Source organism: Sapajus apella, unplaced genomic scaffold (genome assembly GCF_009761245.1).
Source record: "Sapajus apella isolate SASKATOON/1434 unplaced genomic scaffold, GSC_monkey_1.0 scaffold2, whole genome shotgun sequence".
NCBI lineage: Eukaryota > Metazoa > Chordata > Mammalia > Primates > Cebidae > Sapajus > Sapajus apella.
Window position 1 is genome coordinate 4,169,840 of NW_022436942.1, and position 23,051 is coordinate 4,192,890.

At 40.0% G+C, this 23,051-nt stretch overlaps 1 protein-coding gene and 1 non-coding gene across 2 annotated transcripts in view; one reads left to right on the plus strand and one right to left on the minus strand.

Moving 5' to 3' along the window:
- Positions 1-4,371, minus strand: part of LOC116557713 (lymphoid-restricted membrane protein) — an 89,018-nt gene extending 84,647 nt beyond the window's left edge. Inside the window, exons 1-2 of the mRNA XM_032287279.1 lie at positions 3,789-4,371; positions 3,358-3,468 (exon numbers count right to left, since the gene is read on the minus strand). Coding sequence (XP_032143170.1) covers positions 3,358-3,468; positions 3,789-4,362 — 685 coding nt within the window. The 5' untranslated portion in view covers positions 4,363-4,371. The remainder of the gene's footprint in view (positions 1-3,357; positions 3,469-3,788) is intronic.
- On the plus strand, positions 834-940 carry LOC116527726. Its single transcript, XR_004258693.1, has one exon. It is a non-coding gene; the product is annotated as a U6 spliceosomal RNA (small nuclear RNA).
- Positions 4,372-23,051: the final 18,680 nt, after the last annotated feature.

A 23,051-nucleotide genomic window follows, 5' to 3' on the forward strand; every position in this document is an offset into this window, starting at 1 on the left:
ATACTCAGTATTTGGCTTTCTGTTCCTGCATTACTTTGCTTAGGATAATAGCCTCCAGCTGCATCCATATTGCAACAAAGGACATTGTTTCTTTTTTTGGCTACATAGTATTCCATGGTGTGTAGGTACCACATTTGATTTATCCAGTCTTTTGTTGATGGGCATTTGGGTTATTTATCCAGTGTTTTGGTGATGGGCATTTTCTATTGTGAATAGTGCTGCAATGAACATACCAGTGCATGTGTCTTTCAGGTAAAATGATTTATATTCCTTTGGGTACATATTTAGTAGAGAGATTGCTGGCTCAGATGATAACTCTAAATTCTTTGAGTAATCTCCACACTGCTGTCCACAGTGGCTGAGCTAATTTATATTCCCACCAGCATTAAGTGTTTTCTTTTTTCCCATAACCTCACTGACATCTTTTGTTTTTTGACTTTTTAAGACAAGCCATTCTGACTGGTGTGAGACAATATCTCATGCAGTTTTGATTTGCATTTCTCTAATGATTAGTAATGATGAGCATTTTTTCATGTATTTGTTGGCTGCAGTATGTCTTCTATTGAGAAATGTCTGTTCACATCCTTTGCCCATTTTTTTAATGAGGTTTTTTTTTTTTTTTTTTTTTCTGTTGAATTAAGTTTCTTATAGAGTCTGGATGTTACACTTTTGTCAGGTGCATTGTTTGTGAATATCTTCTCCCTCTCTGTAGACTGTCTGTTTACTCTGTTGACAGTTTCTTTTGCTGTGCAGAAGCTCTTTAATTAGGTCCCACTTGTCAATTTTTGTTTTGTTGCAATTGCTTTTGGGAACTTATGAATAAATTCTTTGCCATGCTCACTTCAGCAGCACATATACTAAAATTGGAATGATGCAGAGAAGATTAGCATGACCCCTGTGCAAGAATGACATGCAAATTTGTGAAGTGTTCCATATTTTTAAATCTCCTGAAACTGATAAGCAACTTCAGCAAAGTGTCAGGATACAAAATCAATGTGCAAAAATCACAAGTATTCCTATACACCAATAAGAGACTTAAAGAGAGCCAAATCAAGAACAATTGCCATTCACAATTGCTACAAAGAGAATAAAATACCTAGGAATACAACTAACAAAGAATGTAAAGGAACTCTTCAAAGAGAACTACAAACCACTGCTCAACGAAATAAGAGAGGACGCAAACAGATGGAGAAACATTCCATGCTAATGGTTAGGAAGAATCAATATCGTGAAAATGCCCAAACTGCTCAAAGTAATTTACAGATTCAATGCTATCCCCATCAAGCTACCAATGACTTTCTTCACAGAACTGGAAAAAACCACCTTAAACTTCATATGGAACAAAAAGAGAGCCCATATAGCGAAGTCAATGCTAAGCAAAAAGAACAAAGCTGGAGGCATCACACTACCTGACTTCAAACTATACTACAAGTCTACAGTAATCAAAACAGCATGATACTGGTACCAAAACAGATATAGACCAATGGAACAGAAAAAAGGCCTTGGAGGCAACACCACACATCTACAACCATCTGATCTTTGACAAACCTGACAAAAACAAGCAATGAGGAAAGGATTCCCTGTTTAATAAACGGTGTTGGGAAAACTGGCTAGCCATGTGCAGAGAGCAGAAACTGGACCCCTTCCTGACACCTTACACTAAAATTAACTCCAGATGGATTAAAGACTTAAACATAAGACCTAACACCATAAAAACCCTAGCAGAAAATCTAGGCAAAACCATTCAGGACATAGGCATAGACAAGGACTTCATGACTAAAACACCAAAAGCATTGGCAACCAAAGCCAAAATAGACAAACAGGACCTAATCAAACTCCACATCTTCTGCACGGCAAAAGAAACCGTCATTAGCGTGAATCTGCAACCAAAAGAATGGGAAAAAATGTTTGCAATCTACTCATCTGACAAAGGGCTAATATCCAGAATCTACAAAGAACTAAAACAGATTTACAAGAAAAAAGCCCATTCTAAAGTGAGTGAAGGATATGAACACTTTACAAAAGAAGACATATATGAGGCCAACAAACATATGAAAAAATGCTCATCATCACTGGTTATTAGAGAAATGCAAATCAAAACTACATTGAGATACCATCTCACACCAGTTAGAATGGTGATCATTAAAAAATCTGGAGACAACATATGCTGTAGAGGATGTGGAGAAATAGGAACAGTTTTACACTGTTGGTGGGAGTGTAAATTAGTTCAACCATTGTAGAAGACAGTGTGGTGATTCCTCAAGGACCTAGAAATAGAAATTTCATTTGACCCAGCAATCCCATTACTGGGTATATATACAAAGGATTATAAATCGTTCTATTCTAAGGACACATGCACATGAATGTTCACTGCAGCACTGTTTACAATAGCAAAGACTTGGAACCAACCCAAATGCCCAACCCAATGATAGACTGGACGGGGAAAATGTGGCACACATACACCATGGAATACTATGCAGCCATCAAAAATGATGAATTCGTGTCCTTTGTAGGGACATGGATGAACCTGGAAACCATCATTCTCAGCAAACTGACACAAGAGCAGAAAAATCAAACACCGCATGTTCTCACTCATAGGCAGGTGTTGAACAATGAGAACACATGGACACAGGGAGGGGAGCATCACACACTGGGGTCTATGTGAGAGAAACAGGGGAGGGACAACAGTGGGTGGAGTGTTGGGGAGGGATAGCATGGGGAGAAATGCCAGATATAGGTGATGGGGAGGAAGGCAGCAAGTCACACTGCCATGTACCTATGCAACAATCTTACATGTTCTTCACATGTACCCCAAAACCTAAAAGGCAATAAAAAATAAATATAAATAAATAAATAAAATAAATAAATTCTTTGCCAAGGCCAATGTCCAGAATGGTGTTTCCTAGGGTTTTTGTAGTTTTAGGTCCGGAAATTTTAAAAAGAACACATCTCAAAAACAAAAGTTAAAGAAAAACAGAAGTGAAAGTCCAAAATTACCTAAAAATTTTGAGTTAAACTTGTATAGTTTTACATATTTGAAAATAATATTTCCTGTGGGGCATCACCTATGACATGTAAGTAGTTTCAATAAGTAAAGATAAGTCAGCTGATAAGCTGAAAACGAACCATTCAAGTCACTGTTAAAATAAGCTGATGCAAAACAGGCACAGAGAAATTATAAGAAAATAACCAAGCCTTACGGAGCAAACCTTATTCCCAAATTAGGTGGCATCCATCACATGTGTAGACATAGACAATGAGCCCCACAGACAAATCATTTTCCTTTCTCTCACAATAGAAAGTTCAGACGACTTGGTGAGTCCCACCAAACAGGTGAACAGATAATTTTCAGCTTACCTTTCTGTTTTCTGTTACATGCATTAGAAATACTTGTGAGTGCCTCTTCTTCACAGGCTCTGTTGATGCTGTATGTTACATCTTTACCATGATCAGCTCCTTGTTTCCATTCTATCAGAAGAAAAAGTTTGTAAATCCTGATGCTTTCTGTGCTACAATATTAATTTTCCTTTTTTGGCTTGACTTTAACAAAGAAAACCTACCATAATAAACAGCCTTCCTTACATATAGGGAAATACTCCCCTATATCTAAGTATTCCCATCATGGCATTCTATTTTGTTCTGGAAACAAATATAAAACAGAAAGGGAAAGATGGATGATTCCATCCAAACTTTAATAATGTGGATTTATTTTTTTAGTTCAGGTATTCTAAAAGTAGACATGCTTATTGCTCTATTGGAAGGACAAACATTAAAAGATAAGTATTTACCATCTTCATTCAGAGATAAATTTTTTACCACTGAATCCTGAGGATCAAAACACTTCGAGCTTTGACCAAAGGTGGAATTAAAGTCAAGTGTTAAGGTACTGAAATTATTTTCACTACAATAGTTATTCAAATCCTTGTTAAAGAAAAACTCCCCTTTTCTGATCTGGGACATCAAAGATGTGCAATTCTTGTTGCTCTGTGACTTCGGCTTTGAGGCGTTTTCGGAACTTGTGAGAATAACAGAGTATGTTGCTGTCTCAGGAGAGCTGAGGTGAGAAGTGGATGGGGTTCTTGGAGACATTCTTTGAGGAGGTGAAATGAAGGCATCGACTTCCTCAGAACTTGACCAATGAGAGTCAGGCGTAAGAACGCAAGCAGCAGTCATTTTCCTCAGCATCTCTTCAAAATCCTTCTTGGTGTTGGTCTGTGGGCTATCAAAACTGCTAGATTGGTATTTGATAATCTGCTGAATTGGATTCGAAATTGCTTCTCTCTTGTGGATAGCTCTGATCTTTCTACAAATGCTTTCCACTGGGTTATGCCGCTTCTCAGTTACCTTCCTTGCAGAGGCCATTGTTGACTTTCCCCCAGGTATACGGATAAAGTAGCTAAAGTATAGGCAAAAGTAGATACATATTTAAAAGTCAGCATCTTCCTAACAATAATTTAGTAATAGGCAATTTATTCCCAAATCAGCTTTTGAGGGATCATGATAAGATGTTCAGTTGCTCTAAGCAATTTTCTATGCATTTAGCTTTGGCCCCCAAATTTCAGGAAAATAACAGCTAACATATATAAAGTATTTGTTAAGTGCCAGGCATGCTACTAAGCTCTTCATACCCATCAACTCATTTCATCCTCAAAACAACTCTGAGATAAATGTTACTACTTTCTCCATTCTCTGGCAAAAAGAGAATAAGCAACACACCCCAAGTCACCCCAATAAGTGCCACAGCCCAGATTCTAACCCAGGCAGTCCAACTCCAGAGGCTAGATAACTATATTGTTTTTTATTCATAATATAGCAGGTGACAATGATACTAACAAGTCTCATTTGAGTACCTACCATTGGTACTGTACTGGTTGTCTTCTACTCAGAATTAACTAAGTACGACCCATATTAGGTGTTTTATGTGTGTTATATCTAAACTTCATATAAACCCTGTCAGTTGTGTGAAAAAATCTTCTTTTAACAGTGACATCTCTAAGATTTGAGTCAAAGAATGTCTGACTCCAGTATAGTTTTATTGCATAGACATATGACCTTAAAAAAAAGCAGCATAATTTCACTTATGATAGTAACTCAGAAATTTGAAAATACATTCAAAGTTTTGCCTAAACTAGTAAGATTTAAAATAATCTAGGCTGGGTGTGGTGGTGCACATCTGTAGTTCCAGCTATTCAGGAGGTAGGGGTGGAAGGGTCACTTGAGTATGGGAGCTCCAGTCTGCAGTGAGCCATTAAGGTGTCACCACATGCACTCCAGCCTGGGCAACAGAGGGATGGATGAATGGATAGATTAGATAGATTAGACAGATATTTTTTAAATACTCTAGGAAAAAAGTTAAAATAGTTTGAACAGTTACAAAAAAATAGTTGAATAGTTATGCAATTACTGATTTAGAAAACTATGATCTTTTAGGACATTAACAAAAATTTCCAGGAATCTTTTTTAAAAAATCCCCAAATAAAAAATGAAAATAGTACAGCAATTTAAAAAGTACTATAATTGCAAGGGATATCTAGAATTATTGGGAGGAAGATGATACTCAAAATCCTCTGAATCTGACTTGATCTTCCTTCAATATGATAACCACCCGTTCTAGCCAGCGTAGTTTCCACCAACAGAATCCTTAACCACTTAAGGTAATGATCATCTCGCAACCTTACATTGTTTCCTGACAATATCCTTCTTTTCCTCTATTTAAGAATGATCTTTTGGCCAGGCATGATGGCCCAGCTGGTAATCCCAGCACTGTGGGAGGCTAAGGTGGGTGGGTCACCTGAGGTCAGGAGTTCAAGACTAGCCTGGCAAACATGGTGAAACCCCAACTCTACTAAAAACACAAAAATTAGCCAGGTTGGGTGATGTGTGCCTATAATCCCAGCTACTTGGGAGGCTGAGGCAGGAGAATTGCTTGAACCTGGGAGGCAATGGTTGCAGTGCACTGAGATCATGCCACTGCACTCCAGCCTGGACCACAGAGCAAGACTTCATCTCAAAAAAAAAAAAAAGAACAACAACAACAACAACAACAACAACAACAACAACGTGAAGCCTAAAACACATTCCTCTCTTGAAATTCTACAATCAGTTTTTTAACATGGGACTCCATTCCTTCTGATCTCTCCTAGGATTTATAATTATAACACACATTTTGTTGTTTAATTAAACGTTGTCTTCTATTCTTGGATTGTTTCCAATGTGTGTGCATGCTGTCCGCTCAAAAATTTAATTCTTGTACTCAAAACCATGATGTAATTCTTTTCTAGATACTCAATACAGTATTGTTGGCACAACTGATAATCTACAATTATATATAACTTATATAATTACAAGGCTTATGGACTTATCCCCCAGCTGCTGTGATTGTTGGCTCCCAACTGCTTTCAGGACTAGCTTTTCTGGAGAACTTCCCGCCTTGAATACATAAGAGCTGCTCTTATGGGGAAGAGAAATGCAGCAGTAGTAATGACAGAAGAGACTTCACCCTTGAATACAAAGCATTCCAAATCTACAGTTGACTGACTTAGCAGGAACACATCTCACTTCCCTATGTCAAGCAAAGAGCCTTATAAAACAGTAGTTAAGGCAGGGCTTGGTGGCTCACATCTGTAATCCTAGCACTTTGGGAGGCCGAGGCAGGTGGATCATGAGATCAGGAGTTCAAGACCAGCCTGATCAACATGGTGAAACCCTGACTCTACTAAAAATAAAAAATTAGGCAGGTGTGGTGGTGCACACCTGTAATCCCAGCTGCTCAGGAGGCTGAGGCAGGAGAATTGCTTGAACCTGGGAGGCGGAGGTTGCAGTAAACCAAGATTGTACCACTGCACTCCAGCCTGGGTGACAGGGTGAGACTGTCTCAAAACAAAACAAAACAGTAGTTAAGTATCTGTCAGCGTTCTCAATGTGAGTCGGCTGTTTCTTCATTCTATAGCCAGATAATTGAGGCACAGGTTGGGCATGAAGCTAAAAGAAGCCCCAGAAATGGGACCTCAGGCTCCCAGATCCTGTCTACTCATGTCACTGAACAATGATGTGGTATGCTGTCCAAGCCACAACAGTCTCACTTTGTAGGCATTTGTAACTGACCTAGATTAATGTTCCTAGCATATAAGACACATGTTTCTACTTGCATTTCCAAGACAGTTTTTCTACTTTTACCATCTGTTTTCATTTTCTTTTTTTGGGTCTTGGTCTGTCACCCAGGTTGGAGTGCAGTGGCACAATCATGCCTCACTGCAACCTCCGACTCCCCAGGCTCAAGCAGTCCTCCTACCTAAGCCTCTGGAGTGGCTGGGACCACAGGCATGCACCATCACGCCCAGCTATTTTTTTGGACTTTTAGTGGAGACAGGCTTTCACCATATTGCCCAGGCTTTCTTCTACTGTCTGTTTTTTCAACTCTCCTGACTTGCCTAAGTGAGCCCTGCGTGGTGGGTTGATAAGCTAAACCCTATAAAGGGTGCACTTAAAACAGTGGCTCTTCATGAGCTACCAAAGCCGCACAAGATTAACTTGTTTTGCTTTTTCTAATATAGAGCAGAACATGGGTGGGAGTTTAATAAATAAGATGGGATGATAAAGATTTCAAAATGTGTGTCATCTTCTCCATATGCAGCTTGGAAATATCTCCTATCTCTTCTGTCTAAACCTTTTAACCTCTTTTTAAATTTTAGATCCTGGTAGAAAGGATTAGCTGCAATCTGCCAAATACAAGCCTAACTTGCTTCATAAAGTAATTGCCTGTGAAAAGGCATTAAGTGAAAATTAGGAACTTAAAGTGAATTGTACTAGGAGAGCCAGTTGGAGTCTTTTAAAAGGAATTTACTCCTTACTGATCATCCACTACATAAAGATGGTACACTTGTAGAAATTCCAATGCAAGAACTGCTTCTTCTGCTTTCAAGTTCTACGAGCCTCAGTTGCATTTTCCATGCTTGCTTTTTTTTTTTTTTTTAAATTCTTTTTAATGTTTTAGAGACTGGGTCTGTTGCCCAGGCTGTAGTGCCATGGCTATTCACAGGTGTGATCACAGCACAGCACAGCCTCAAACTAGGTTCACGTGATCCTCCTGCCTCAGCCTCCGAAGTAGCTGGGATTACCACACCTGGCTTTGTATAGTTTTAATTAAAATACATTTTTTTTAGATGGTGTCTCCCTGTCACCCAGGTTGGAATGCAGTGGCATAATCCCAGCTCACTGCAACCTCCACCTCCCAGGTTCAATTGATAGTCCCACCTTAGCTTCCTGAATAGCTAGGATCACAAGCACGTGCCACCACACTCAGCTGACTTTTTTTATTTTTGGTAGAGACAGGATTTCACCATGTTGCCCAGGCTGGTCTGGAACTCCTGAGCTAAAGTAATCTACCCACCCCAGCCTCCCAAAGTGCTGGGATTACTGGCAGGAGCCAACACATCTGGTGCATTAAAGTAGTTTTAATATCCATCCCTTTAGGAAGCCAACCAATGTTTATTGAATTCCTGCCAAGTGTTAAGCCCTGTGAAAATACTGGGGATACAATGATGGGGAAAGCAGTATCTGGTCTCCTAAAATTAATTGTCTGTGGAAGATACAGCTATGAACAAGTGAGCCACTAGAGCTGCCAGGTTAAATCCAGGAAGCCCAATGAAATTTTAATCTCAGATAAACAATGACTAATTTTTTAGTGTATGACCCAAACTGTTGCACAATACATAGCTATACTGGAAAATTATTTGTTTATTTGAAATTCGAATTTCACTGGGTCTCTTGCAGGTTTTTTAGCTAAATCTGACAACCTGAACAATGTCAAATAAATAATTACATAGTCAGGAGCCATGAGAACCTACAATAGATTATCCCAGTTTGGGAGTGAGGCTAGAAAAAAATTTAGGGACATCTATTATGTGGCTATTTTATGCACTGCACAGAATGTTATACATATTGTTTGCTATTTCTAGGGTTATAAACAGAAAATTAAGAAGTGGGACTATAAATCTGTTATAGGAATTTCCACTTGGATTTCATGTGAGCTAAATGTAACGTAAAGTGATGTTAGAGATTATCCCATACCGCTTATGTTGCTAATCTTTTTTATTCCTCCTATTGATTGAACTAGGCTTCATTACTCTGGCTTATAGATTCTGAGTCCCATTATTATGATTGCCTCAATTTTCTTGTTCTATACAGCCAAAGCTCTTGAATCAACACTGTTCAACCATCTGCCTGATCCAAAACTATAAAGCAACAAGTAAAATCCTCTAACACATGGCAACATCTGTAAAACAAGTCTGATTTGGTTCTTACCTAAAGTTATTCGTTATATATTTGATTTTCACCACTGGTGTAACTGCAGACTTCAACATCAGCCTCTAAGACATCATACTGTTTGGGACTTATGGAAATCTACATTTGTTCTGACTTCAATGAGTTAGAGTAAATCTATCATGTATGTACAATGTACACAATATTTCTTAGTCTTTAGGAATTTATATGTAAACATAAGGACATAATTTGTGTTTATCAATATCCATATTCTTCAATCACTAAGAAAGTTGCATTTTATTGTGAAGAAAGGCATATGATGTATACAGAGGCACAAAAGTAGCATCCTTGAAAAGGCTGGCAGATTTCAAGGTGATTTAAAGCCTCTCTAGAAAGCTTTGTAACTCCAAACAGATTATGTTAACAACGTAATTATCTTTCCTTACTATTTTTTTCTTAGATTTTTTTCCTCCCTTTACTAAAGTTATTTCTTTAACATTGAACTTTCAAACCTTAGATGAGGCAGGCTGGTTTTTAAAATCATTCAAAACTTGATTATGAAAGCCAGTCAAGAGTTCATGACTCATCTACATGAGATCCTCTTGGTAGTCAATTAATGCAAAAACCCTTAATATATGTTAAAAAATAAAATTAAGTATGTGTGTAGACAGACAAGAGATTCCTTTTGCCAAACCAACCCTTCACTAATGATTAGATGCCACTAAACTCTTCATCAAAACCTAAGAAGAAACATCTGTTCAACGAGACATTTCCCAAACCTGTCTTTAACAAGCTCGGTAGGAAGGCAGAGCATGGTTTTCTGCTTAACCAGTGAATTTCCCATCTGCCAGATTAAACTGTTTTCACTCTCTTTGTGGCTACTATTTTATGTGATAAAATAATAACACTTCTTCCTGCCCCTTCTAGGATAGATGATAGCAGCTGTTAATCAAAATCATTTGCAAACCACAAGTACAAGATTTAGTAAATGCTCAGCAAGTCTGTCATGTGCAACCTTTCTGATTATTAATAAATGCAAGCTGGTGTAGACTAGAACCTTTCCTCCCACCAGTTAACCTTGTTATATTAAGCTTCTTGGCTGGGTCACACCACGCTTGTTATAAACACCTCTTATTGGAACAATTCCTAAAATAGAGTGACACATGCTTCTGAAAACTGTGTTCTTTTATCTCACTTCTTATTACATGAAATCTGGTTTTCTTCTCAGAGAACAGGAGAAGACCTACAATAAATCTTTAACTTCAAGAATTCAGCTGCCGCCTTCAAGTTCTTACAGTCTACAAAACTACATTACCGCTTTTCACTAACACACATTCCAAACGACCAAGCCTGCAAATGACGGTTAGGGTTAAATTTCCAAAAGCTCCATTGAAAACAATTTGAGATTTGCCTGTGGTGACAGCAACATATTTGGGGAATCTCATTTTATCACTCTAACCTACCCATCTTTTGTGTTTTTCTTTTCTAGATTTGTTTCAAGTTTTCAATGAACTCTGTTGAACCTCTAATGAAGACTAACTAGAGGTTTATCCCTACAAGCATTTTGAGGTTGAGGGACAACAGAACAGCTTACATCTGATATTGCTTTTCCCTGGTTAGGACAGTACTTTCTTGGCCTTAGATGACTAAAGGCCAGCATCAGACAAAGTTTAATTATTTAGTTGGGAAAAACTCACCGCCTTATTTTTGCTTGACTTTACCAGCACTCCAAGAACCGTCTGAGCTCCAGGAAGACAGCGTGGAGATCTGCGGGTCAGATGACGTGGGTGGAGCTCATTTTTATAGAGTGGCTTGGGCTGAGGTAAAAGAAGCTGGAGCAGGGAGCCACTGATGCACTGCACCTGCCTAGGTTGGCGTTAAGATACTAATCACAGCAGCAGAGCTGGGAAAGATGCGTAGGAAGGATGAGGCTGACAGGTGCCATTTTGGTGTGCGTCCCACCATAGCAATAACAGAAATATAGTCTGGGCGCAGTGTCTCTCACCTGTAATCCCAGCACTTTGGGAGGCTGAGGTGGGAGGATCACTTGAACCCAGGAGTTCAAGACCAGCCTGGGCAACATAGTAAGACCTCTGTCTTACAAAAAAGAACACATTAAAGCTTACCCTGAGTAAACTCTCTCTAATCAGATGAAGAAAAGTTATTTTTAAATCTCATAAGTTTTTTTTTTTTTTTTGAAATGGAGTCTTGCTTTGTTGCCCAGGCTGGAGTGCAGTGGCACAATCTCAGCTCACGGCAACCTCTGCCTACTGGGCTCAAGCCACTCCCCCATCTCAGCCTCCCAAGTAACCAGGATGACAGGGGCACACTACCACAGCAGGCTAATTCTTGCATTTTTTGTAGAGAAGGGGTTTTGCCATCTTGCCCAGACTGGTCTCAAACTCCTGAGCTCAAGTGATCTACCTGCCTCAGTCTCCCAAGGCGATGGGATTACAGGTGTGAGCTACTGCACCGAGACTGGTCATCATCATTTCTATCACCAGGTGGGAGGGAAGAGGAGTCAAATACTGAGAATAAGAACTGGGGCTCTGAATTTAAATATCGTGAGTTCAAATCCCAGTTCTACTGCTTACTAGCTTTGTGACCTTGAACAAATTATTTAACTATATGTGCCTCAGTTTCTTCATCTGTATAATTGCATTAATATCATGCAGTGACCTCCTGGGCATGCTGCAGGGATTAAATGAGGCAATACATGGACAGCCTTCAGAACCATGTAGCACATTCTGAGCTCTCCGTAGTGTTAGGTGTTATGATGCACTTTCTGAAATTCCTTTAACTTATTCCAATTCCAGATGTCCTCTTAAAGCACCAAATAGCACATAGAAAGAAATGACCAAGTAACCCGCTCCCCTCATTAGACTTGCTGTGTTTAATTTCCCATGAAATAACCTACTATAACATTCATGCTCATGATGTGCTTATCAATCCACAGATACCGAAACTAGCAACACCCAGAGACATTTCCCTCCTAGTCATAAAGGAATCCAGTAGCAAAGCCAGAAATAACATTCAAATTCTGAATCCACTAGACTATATCACCTGTCTGACAAGTTGTACTCTTACTTCCTGCTTCAGATGAGTCTATTATACAAGATGTTTCTCAGAGCAGTGAAAGGAATAACCTGAACAGTAAATTCCAATGGATCTGTAATGAATGGCATTAACATGTTATTTCATTATTTATGTCATATTACCTCTGGCGGTTCTCATAAGGTGCCCACAATGCCGGGTTTTCTGCCCACTGGGAGCGAACGAGGGAACGTGCAGACGCTGGGCAGCGTACATCAGATGCCTGCAACTCTTGTGCGTGCCCCTGAAGGCTGCCGGAAATATGCGGTCTCCACTGAATCCGCTTTTCCAACCCTGAGCATGTTTAGTGAACACAGAAAAGAGTGCAAAGGGGTCAAATGAAGAGTTTACAAAAAAAAGAAAAACACAAGATGGAGATTCATGTTCGGGATATACTGTAGGTAGGGTTCATAACAACATAGTTGTTTACTTGCCAGATAATTGGAAAGCAACTAATTAGAGAACCTGTAAGGAATGCCAATCCCAGTGTTCAAAATGGTGTTTCAAGGAAATTAAATCTTTTCTTGTAAATAGGTTCAAGAAATCCGTTTAAACAACATATCCTCTTCTCTCTAGGTAATCTACAATGTTGTTGGACTATCAAGCGAGTAGTTTTAAATATGTGTTGGCGTTCTGGGATTAATCTCTGGTTGATTCGAGGGAGTCAACAAATATAAATAAGGTGGGAGGCACTATTAGAAGCATGGTTGAGAGGCACTATTAGAAGAAAGGGGCCAGGTGCAGTGGCTCATGCCTGTAATTCCAGCACTTTGAGAGGTCCAGGCAGGCGGATCGCTTAAGTCCATGAGTTTGAGACCAATCTGGGCAACATAGCGAAACCCCGTCTCTAACAAAAATACAAAATAAACCAGGCGTGGTAGTGCACACCTGTAATCCCAGCTACTCAGGAGGCTAAGGCAGCAGAATCGCTTGAACCTGGGAGGCAGAGGTTGCAGTGAGCTGAGCCATTGCACTCCAGTCAGGGCAACAAGAGCAAAACTCCTCTCAAATACAATGCAATGCAATGCCAATAGTAAAAAATAAGTCAGGCATGGTGGCACACGCCTGTAGTCCCAGCAGCTTGGGAGGCTAAGGTGGGAGGATCGGGCTTGAGCCTGAGAAGTCCAGACTGCAGTGAAGCAAGATTGCACCACTGCACTCCAGCCTGGGTGACAGAGCAAGACCCTGTCTCAAAGACAACAACAACAAACAAACAAAAAAGGAAAGAAAAGAAGAAAACGATAATAGAATCCTTCTCCAGAATATGCATGGCCAAATATAACTTATTTTTCAAAACCCATTCTATGTAAAATGCACTATTTATTTCTCATAATATACTCTTTAATGTGCTAATATTCTAGGTGTCTCTTTTTAAATTGCTTTTTGAATGGATTTTTAATCATAATTATTACTTTTTTGACACAGATTCTGGCTCTGTCACCCAGGCTGGAGTGCAGTGGTGTGAACTTGGCTCACTGTAACCTCGGCCTCCCTGGTTCAGGCAAATCTTGTGGCTCAGCTTCCCAAGTAGCTGGGACTACAGGTGTGCGCCACCATGCCCAGCTAATTTTTGTATTTTTAGTAGAGACCGGGTTTTACTATGTTGCCCAGGCTGGTCTCAAACTCCTGGTCTCAAGTGATCTGCCCACCTTGGCCTCCCAAACTGCTTGTACCTGGCCTTTTAATGGGACTTTAATGAGTAAATGCAGTGTCTTCAGAAAGCCTTTATTTTCTTCTTTGTTTTTATCAGCCTACATCATGCTTTGACAATTTTTATAAAGATGCTGTCTCAGAAAGAAAGGGATTGGGAATTTCAGTGATCTACAGATTCCATTCCAAAAAGGAGTAACACAGAAGTAATTACTTCGAAAGAAAAATTGGCAATAATTTTTTGGAGAAAGGTGAAAATGAAGCAAGGTCCTGAATATATTACCAAGATACATATTACACTGAATGAAATCATCCGTTGCCCTTCCAGATCTACCCCATGGATGCAGAACAAGAGCGACTCACCTTTGTTCAGCATCCCAGGAGACCAGCCTCTACTGACAGCGTCAATCTGGCTCCTTTGCCCTCTGATTTCCCACTGAATGTGGCGAGTGGGAGGCCCCAGCAGATGGAAGGCCAAGAGCAGGAAGGGCCTGCCGCATTTGTTCTCCTGGCTCCCACCCAGCCAGGCCTCCATCTGACAGTGGCTCATGTTTTCCTCAGCTCCTGTCAGGTGGCCTCTCCCAAAGTGATGGTGCTCACTTGGTTCTGTGTTTCCTCCATTGCCTCTTGCCAGGGAGGGTAATGGCTTCCTAAAGCCAGATGCCAGCACCTGAAGGTGCTCACCATCCCATGCTGTTTCCCTTAACCCTGCCCACACGGTCAGGAATTGAAACTCTTTGCAGCCTCCCTTTTCTAAAATAGGTACTATCGATTTCCTAAAGGACCATGAGTGACATATGCTCAGAGATTCTTTTAATTGTCGTGTTACTTTCCACAGCTCAATATGAATGTTATCCACATTATACAAAGAACATAATACCTACCTTAAATTTTAATATTTTGTCTTTATTCTTCAACTCTGTGTAGCATTTCCTTCTGGTTAAGGACACGCAGATAATTCAAATAGAGAGATTTGACTAAAAGAAAAAAACTCTACAAAATTCAAAAAACTCTACAAACTTTGGCAGAGAGATCCAAGATGGCTGATGACTAGCAGCTCAGGATTGTAGCTCCCAGTGAAAGCGCAGAGAACGAGAGGACGCCACACTTTCAGACGAATTTTTGTTGCTCACGCACCAGGACATTCCCAGCGGAGGCGCCCCACGGGTCGCCAGCACGACTCTTGTGGCCGGCGAGGCGGTTTTGCCACTGCCTTGGTGCGGCAGTTCTTGGTGCAGAATCAGAAAAGCACCATCAATCTTAACGCCGCTGTTTTAGCCGGCGCAGTGAGTTGCTCAGATTCCAGCGCTGGGAATCAACAAGTTGGACTTCCACTCAGAAACCTAATTAGAAAGTCGGTAATTATAAGGATGACAGATGGATAACTCTACAACGAAGGGAAGAAAACAGCCTAAAAAGGCTGAGAATAGCCAAAGTCAGAATGCCTCTCCCTCTACAGGGGATCACAGTTCCTCATCAGCAAAGGAACAAGGCCTGATGGAGAACAAGTGTGTTCCATTAACAGAAGTAGCCTTTAAAAGGTGGATGATAAGAAACTTCTGTGAATTAAAAGAACTTGTTCTAACCCAATGCAAAGAAACTAAAAACTTTGAAAAAAGGTTTGACGAAATGCTAACAAGAATACACAATTTAGAGAGGAATATAAGTGAATTAATGGAGCTGAAAAACACAACACGAGAACTTCGTGAATTATGCACAAGTTTTAACAGCCGAATCGATCAAGCAGAAGAAAGGATATCAGAGGTCGAAGACCAACTTAATGAAATAAAACGAGAAGACAAGATTAGAGAAAAAAGGATAAAAAGGAACGAGCAAAGTTTCCAAGAAATATGGGACTATGTGAAAAGACCTAATCTATGCTTGATAGGTGTACCTGAATGTGATGAAGAGAATTAATCCAAGCTGGAAAATACTCTTCAGGATATTATTCAGAAAAACTTTCCCAACCTAGCAAGGCAGGACAATATTCAACTCCAGGTAATACAGAGAACACCACAAAGACATTCCTCAAGAAGACCAGCCTCAAGGCACATAATCGTCAGATTCACCAGGGTTGAAATGAAGGAGAAAATACTAAGGGCAGCCCGAGAGAAAGGTCAGGTTACCCACAAAGGGAAGCCTATCAGACTCACAGCAGATCTCTCAGCTGAAACCCTTCAAGCTAGAAGAGAGTGGGGGCCAATATTCAACATCCTTAAAGAAAAGGACTTTCAACCCAGAATTTCACATCCAGCCAAACTAAGCTTCATAAGCAAAGGAAAAATAAAATCTTTTGTGAACAGGCAAGTACTCAGAGATTTCATCGCCACCAGGCCTGCTTTACAAGAGCTTCTGAAAGAAACTCTACACATAGAAAGGAATAACCAGTATCAGCCTTTCTAAAAAATACCAAAAAGTAAAGAGCATCAACATAATGAAGAATTTACATCAACTAATAGGCAAAACAGCCAGCTAACATTAAATGGCAGTATTAAACTCACATATATTATTATTAAGTTTCCCAATAATAGTGAGAGACTTCAACATCAATATTAGACAGATCAATGAGACAGAAAATTAACAACGACATCCAGGACTTGAACTCAGATCTGGAACAAGTAAACTTAATTAACATTTATAGAACTCTCCACTTTAAATACACAAAATACACACTCTTATCAGTACCACATCACAGCTACTTACAGGTTTAAATGAAATATTGGTTGGCTGCTTGTTTGTTATTTTCTTCTCCCATTTTTTTCCGTGTCTCCATTATTAAGCACAATTATAGGCATACCCATTTTTAGACTGCATTCTAGCCCGGGCAATAAAGCAACACCCGCGTTCTCTCTCCCTCTTCCTCTTTCTTCCTCTCCTTCATTCTTTTTTTTTAATTACTCTTCATTTTTTTCTTTTTTTTTTTCAAAAAAAAAAAGAAACAAACTTTCATATAATTTTTTTTGGGGGGGTGGGTCTCACTGTCACCCAGGCTAGAGGGCAGTGGTGCAATCACGGCTCACTGCAGCCTCAACCTCCTGGGCTCAACCCCAGTCCTCCCAGCCCAGCCTCCCAAGTATCTGGGACTACAGCCGTGCTGTAGCTAGCTAATTTTGTATTTTCAGTAGCAACGGGGTTTCACCATGTTGTCGAGGCTGATCTCAAACTCCTGAGCTCAAGCAGTCTGCCTGCCGCGACCTCCAAAGTGTTGGGATTACAGACGTGAGCCACCAAGCCTGGCTAGTTTTAAGTTTGTTAGCTGATGCCAAATTGGTTTCTATAGAGGTTGTACCAATTTATAGTCTCACCAACAATCTGTAATCCTGCTTGTTTCCCCACACCCTCACAAACACAATATGTTGGTCTTTGCCAATCTGATAGGTAAAATACAGCATCTTATTATTTTAATATGCTTTTCTCAAAGGGTGCGGTGACTCATGCCTGTAATCCCAGCACTTAGGGTGGCAGAGGCAGGAGGAGAGCTTGAGCCCAGGGATTTGAGACCTGCCTCAGCAATGTGGTGAGACCCCCCATTCTCCACAAAAAGTAAAAAAAAAAAAAAAAAAAAAAAGACCAAAAAAAGTATAATTTGCAATTTCTCTATTTATGAATATTGTTTCATGTGTTTAAGGCCATTGGTATTTCCATTTCTATGTTTTGTTTGTATGCTTTGGTCATTTTTCACTGGGGCTTGAGTTTATTGATACACAAAAGCTCTTTATGTATTACAAGATTTAGTTCTTAGGATGTCTTACAAATACATTTTTACCAGGTGTTAGTTATATTTTTTGGTTATGGTATTTTTGCCACACAGATTTTTTAAAATATACAGTCAAATTTCAATCTTCTTTCATATACCTTCTGAGTTTGTGTAAGCCTTTAAAAAGCTTCCCTGACTCCAAAATCATTAAGACATTCTCCTCTGTTCTTTTCTAGTGTCTTTGATTTAATACATTTGGAATTTATCTTGGAATAGAGAGATGAAACTATACTTTCATTATTTTTCAGATGGCTACCCAGTTTTCCCTAGGAAATTACCCTACAGATACACTTGCACATATTTACAAAGATAAATGTAAAAATACACTTAATTTACCAATGTTTGTAATGGCGAAATATTTAAAATAACCTTGCCATCTTTCAACAGAGGACTGGTCACATAAATTTCTGTCTATTTACACACTGGAATAAAATATAGCTGTTTAAAATAAAGATGTTCTGTAAGTACTGATATGGAATCCCAAAATTATGTGGTTTGTTTATAAATCAACCCTAAGCTGAAGAATAGCGCTTATAGCATTTCTGATTGAAAACACAAAACAAGGACGGGCAAGGTGGCTCAGGCCTGTAATCCCAGCAATTTGGGAGGCCAAGGTGGGCAGATCACGAGGTCAGGAGTTTGAGACCAGCCTGGTCAGCATGGTGAAATCCCATCTCTACTAAAAATACAAAAATTAGCTGGGTGTCGTGATGCACGCCTGTAATCCCAGCTACTAAGGAGGCTGAAGCAGGAGAATCGCTTGAACCTGAGAGTTGGAGGTTGCAGTGAGCCAAGATCATGCCACTGTACTCTAGCCTGAGGGACAGAGTGAGACTCCGTTTCAAAAAAAAAAAAAAAAAAAAAGAAAACCCACACAAAACAAAAACACATACAATACAAGCACAAATCAGAACACATATACACATAAATACAGAAGAAACTGGAGACAATGATAACCTTGAAAGAGAAAACTGAGGAACTAGAGGACTAGGGGAGAAGAAAGAATTAATTCTTTATGTATATTTTTGTATCATATTCCTGTACAGTATTATCTATTTAAATACATAAATAAAGAAAAATACAGATTTTTAAAACTGAAGGTATTATGTTTGGGTGGCTGATTCATTATCATGTAATACAGATTTGTAAGATAATGTCATTTACGGTTTTGAAACCTGCCCATTAGTTCAGCAAAATATACTGTATACGTGTGAAACTATGGATAAGTAGCACCCTCTGCTGGTAACTAGTTGGAAATCATTAATTTATGATTTATCTTATTTTCAATTTTGTGATTACTGGTTCGTGTGCTCCAATTGTGTATGATAAGAAAGATAATTAAAAAAAAAAAAAAAAAAGGAGACTGGGCACAGTGGCTCACACCTGTAATCTCAACACTTTGGAAAGCCGAGGCAGGTGGATTGCTTGGCTCAGGAGTTTGAGACCAGCCTGTGCAACATGGCGAAACCCCCATCTCTACTAAAAATACAAAAATTAGCCAAACATGGTGGGTGCATGCCTGTAGTCCCAGCTACTCAGAAGGCTGAGGTGGGAGGGTTGCTTGAGTCAGAGGAAGTCAAGGCTGCAGTGAGCTGTGATTGCGCCACTGCACTTGAGCCTGCGTGACAGAGTGAGACCCTGTATCAAAAAAGAAAAAAAAAAGATAATATTTGGTATCATATTTTTTTATATTATTATACTTTAAGTTCTGGGGCACATGTGCAGAATGTATAGGTTTGTTACATAGTTATACAGGTGCTATGGTGATTTGCTGCATCCATCACCCTGTCATCTATATTAGGTATTTCTCCTAATGCTATCCCTCCCCTATCCCCCCCTGCTATCCCTCCCCTACTTCCCCATTCCCCGACAGGTCCTGGTGTGTGATGTTCCCCTCCCTGTGTCCATGTGCTCTCCTTGTTCAACACCCACTTATCAGTGAGAACATACGGTGTTTGGTTTTCTGTTTCTGTGTCAGTTTGCCAAGAATGATGGGTTTCAGTTTCATCCATGTCCCTGCAAAGGACATGAACTTATCCTTTTGTAGGTATCACAATATTTAAAATATTACTGTGGGGATTTTTTTAAGTTACAAAAATCACGCATTTTGACAGCAGTCCACAATTCTAGTGCCTAAACTGTTGTCTGGATGCAGAACTCTATTTTGATGATGTGGGAACATTAAGGATAAAATAACTGTTTTTAACAATAGTTGAAACTGACAATTGTCACCAATTTGTATTAAAATAAGCACCATTGTATATGTCTGCCTTGTTGGTCTGCATATTTTCATCATGCCCATCACCATTATAACTCATTCATTCAACAAATAGTGAGTATTTGGTAGTATCAGGCATGTTCTAGTGCTAAGGATAAACAGTGAACCAAATAGACAAACTTCCTGCTCTCATACAGCTTACTTTTTACAAGGGGAGACAGAAAATTAACATAATAGGCCAAAATATGTAGTATGTTATGGGCTGATAAATGCTAAAGGAAAAAATAAAAATACAAAGAGTGAGTTTGGTGGAAGGTTTGCAGTTGTAGATGGCGTAGCCCAGGAAGGGCTCTCCAGAAGGTGTATTTGAATAAAGACCTGAGAAAGTGAAGAAGCTGGAGAGAGGACACCCGAGAAAACGTATTCAGACAGAATGAAGGGCAGGTGCAAAGGACCTGAGGTGCAAGTGTGCCTGGCATGACCAAGAAACAGCAAGGAGGCCAGTGTGGCTGGAGTGACCCAAATACAAGAGAGAGTGGTAGGAAATGAGGGCGGGGCACTAATGCTGGGGGTAAATTATACAGGATCTTAGGGTTATAGGACATTGGCCTATACTCTAAGGGAGATGGGAAGCCTCTGAAGAATTTTAAGCAGAGCAGAATTATGCTGTGAATAAATGATTAACTGAAGAGAGTTAAGGGCAGAAATAGTGAGACAAGTTAGATGTTTGCAGCAATAATCCAGGGCCAGGCACAGTGGTTCATGCCTGTAATCCCGACACTTTGGAGGCCAAGGTATGGGGATCATTTGAGCCAAGGAGTTTGAAACCAGCCTGGGCAACTTAGTGAGACCCCCATCTCTACAAAAAATAAAAGTAAAAACATTAGCTGGGCATGGGGGCATGTGCCTGTAGTTCCAGCTACTCAGGAGGCTAAGGAGGGACACTTGAGGCTGGGAGGTCGAGTTTGCAATGAGCCATGATTGCGTCACTACACTCCAGCCTGGTTGACAGAGCAACACCCTATCTCAAACAAACCAACCCAGAAAACCCCACAATAATTCTAGAGGAGAAATGATGACAATAAATTGTAGGTAGGTAGGTAGATAGATAGATGATACTGTTAGAAGAGACAGAATATGCTAGCAGACCAAATGTGGGTATGAAAGTAACAGAGGAATAAAGAATAACTTAAAGATTTTGACCTGAGCAACTGGAAAAATGTAGCTGACATTGATTGAGATAGCTTAGAGAACAGGAGGAATACCAGGAGTTGTTTTAGAATGTGAAGTTTGAGATGCTATTAAAGCCAAGCATGGTGGCTCACGCCTATAATCCTAGTACTTTAGGAGGCCAAGGTTGGAGGATCACTGGATCTCAGGTTCAAGACCAGACTGGGCAACACAGTGAGACCTTGTCTCTATTAACTTTTTTTAAAAAGAGAGACTATTAAATATCCAAGTGAATGAAAAGCCCCTTAGGGTTGCTGTTTACCCTAATTCACCCAGAATAATTTGTTTTTCTTTGTTTTAACTGAGAAGTCAAAATTGCATGTATTTGTGGTATACACCATGGTGTTTTGATATATGTATATATTATGAAATGACTAAATCAAGCTATTTAATATATGCATTATTTCACATGCTTATCATTTTTGTGTGTGTGAATAGAACACCTAAAATCTACTGTCTTTAGCGATTTCCAAACTTGCTATTGTTTGCTATTTTCTACTGTTGTTAGCTGTAGGCACCATGATACAAAACAGATGTCTCGAACTTATTTCTCCTGAAATGTTGTGCCCTTTGACCAATATCTCCCCAATCCTCCCACCAAACCCAGAATAGCTCTTTATTGTCCTATGTTATGTATTAGTCTTCCACATAAAATGCATTTGTAGGCCAGGCCTGGTGACTCATGCCTGTAATCCCAGCACTTTGGAAGACCAAAGTGGGAGGACTGCTTAGGCTTAGAAGTTTGAGACTGGCCTGGACAATATAGTGACACCTCATCTCTAAAACATAAAATAAAATAAAATTCTTGTACAAAGTACAAAGTCAAAAAAATGAAGTGGAAATGTCAAATCGGCATTTGGATATATGTCTGGATTCAAGGGAGAGACATGGGTTGTAGATAAAAATCTGGGAGTCCTGAGTCCACAGGTGGCACGTCGAGCTGTGAGAGCTCTTGAGATCCCTTCTCTATGAAGGCAGACAGAGAAGGGAAGTCCAGGGCTGAGCCCTACTGCACGCCAGCACTTACCAGTCTGATGATGACACAAGGAGGAACTAGCAAGGGACTGAAAAGGAGCAGCAGAAAGGTAGGTGGAAAATCAGGTGAGTGTGTGTCCTGGAAGCCAAGTGGACAAAGTATTTTAAGGAGAAGATACTAATTGGCTGCTGATAGGACAAGTAAAATGAGAACTATGAAATTATCTTGGATTAGCAGTGAAGCAGGAGGTAACTGGTGATCTGGAGAGCAATTTCATTGTAATGTGTTCAAAAGTGAATGGGGGAGAGAAATGAGAAACTGCAAAGATGGATACTACTTTTTAAGAGTTTGCTGTGGGCTGGGTGTGGTGGCTCATACCTGTAATTCCAGCACTTTGGGAGGCCGAGGTGGGCGGATCACCTGAAGTCAGGAACTCGAGACCAGCATGGCCAACATGATGAAACCCCATCTCTACTAAAAATACAAAATTAGTCTGGCTCATACCTGTAATCCCAGCTACTTGGGAGGCTGAGGCAGGAGAACTGCTTGAACCCAGGAGACAGAGGTTGCAGTGAGTGGAGATTGTGCCATCGCACTCCAGCCTGGGCAACAAGAGCAAAACTCCATCTCAAAAAAAAAAAAAAAAAGGAAACAAATGGACACTAGCAGACAGAGAAGTGGAGTTAACAGAGTTTCTGTTTTAGTTTGGGAGAAATAACCGCATGTTTGCATGTTTATGGGAATTACCCGATCAGGAGGGGAAAACTGAGGGTACAGGCAAGAGAGATGAGAATAGCAGAACCTCTCCTTGAGCGTGCGTCAGGGATGACTCAATGCACAAGCAGTGGGTTTCACTAGCAGCAGAG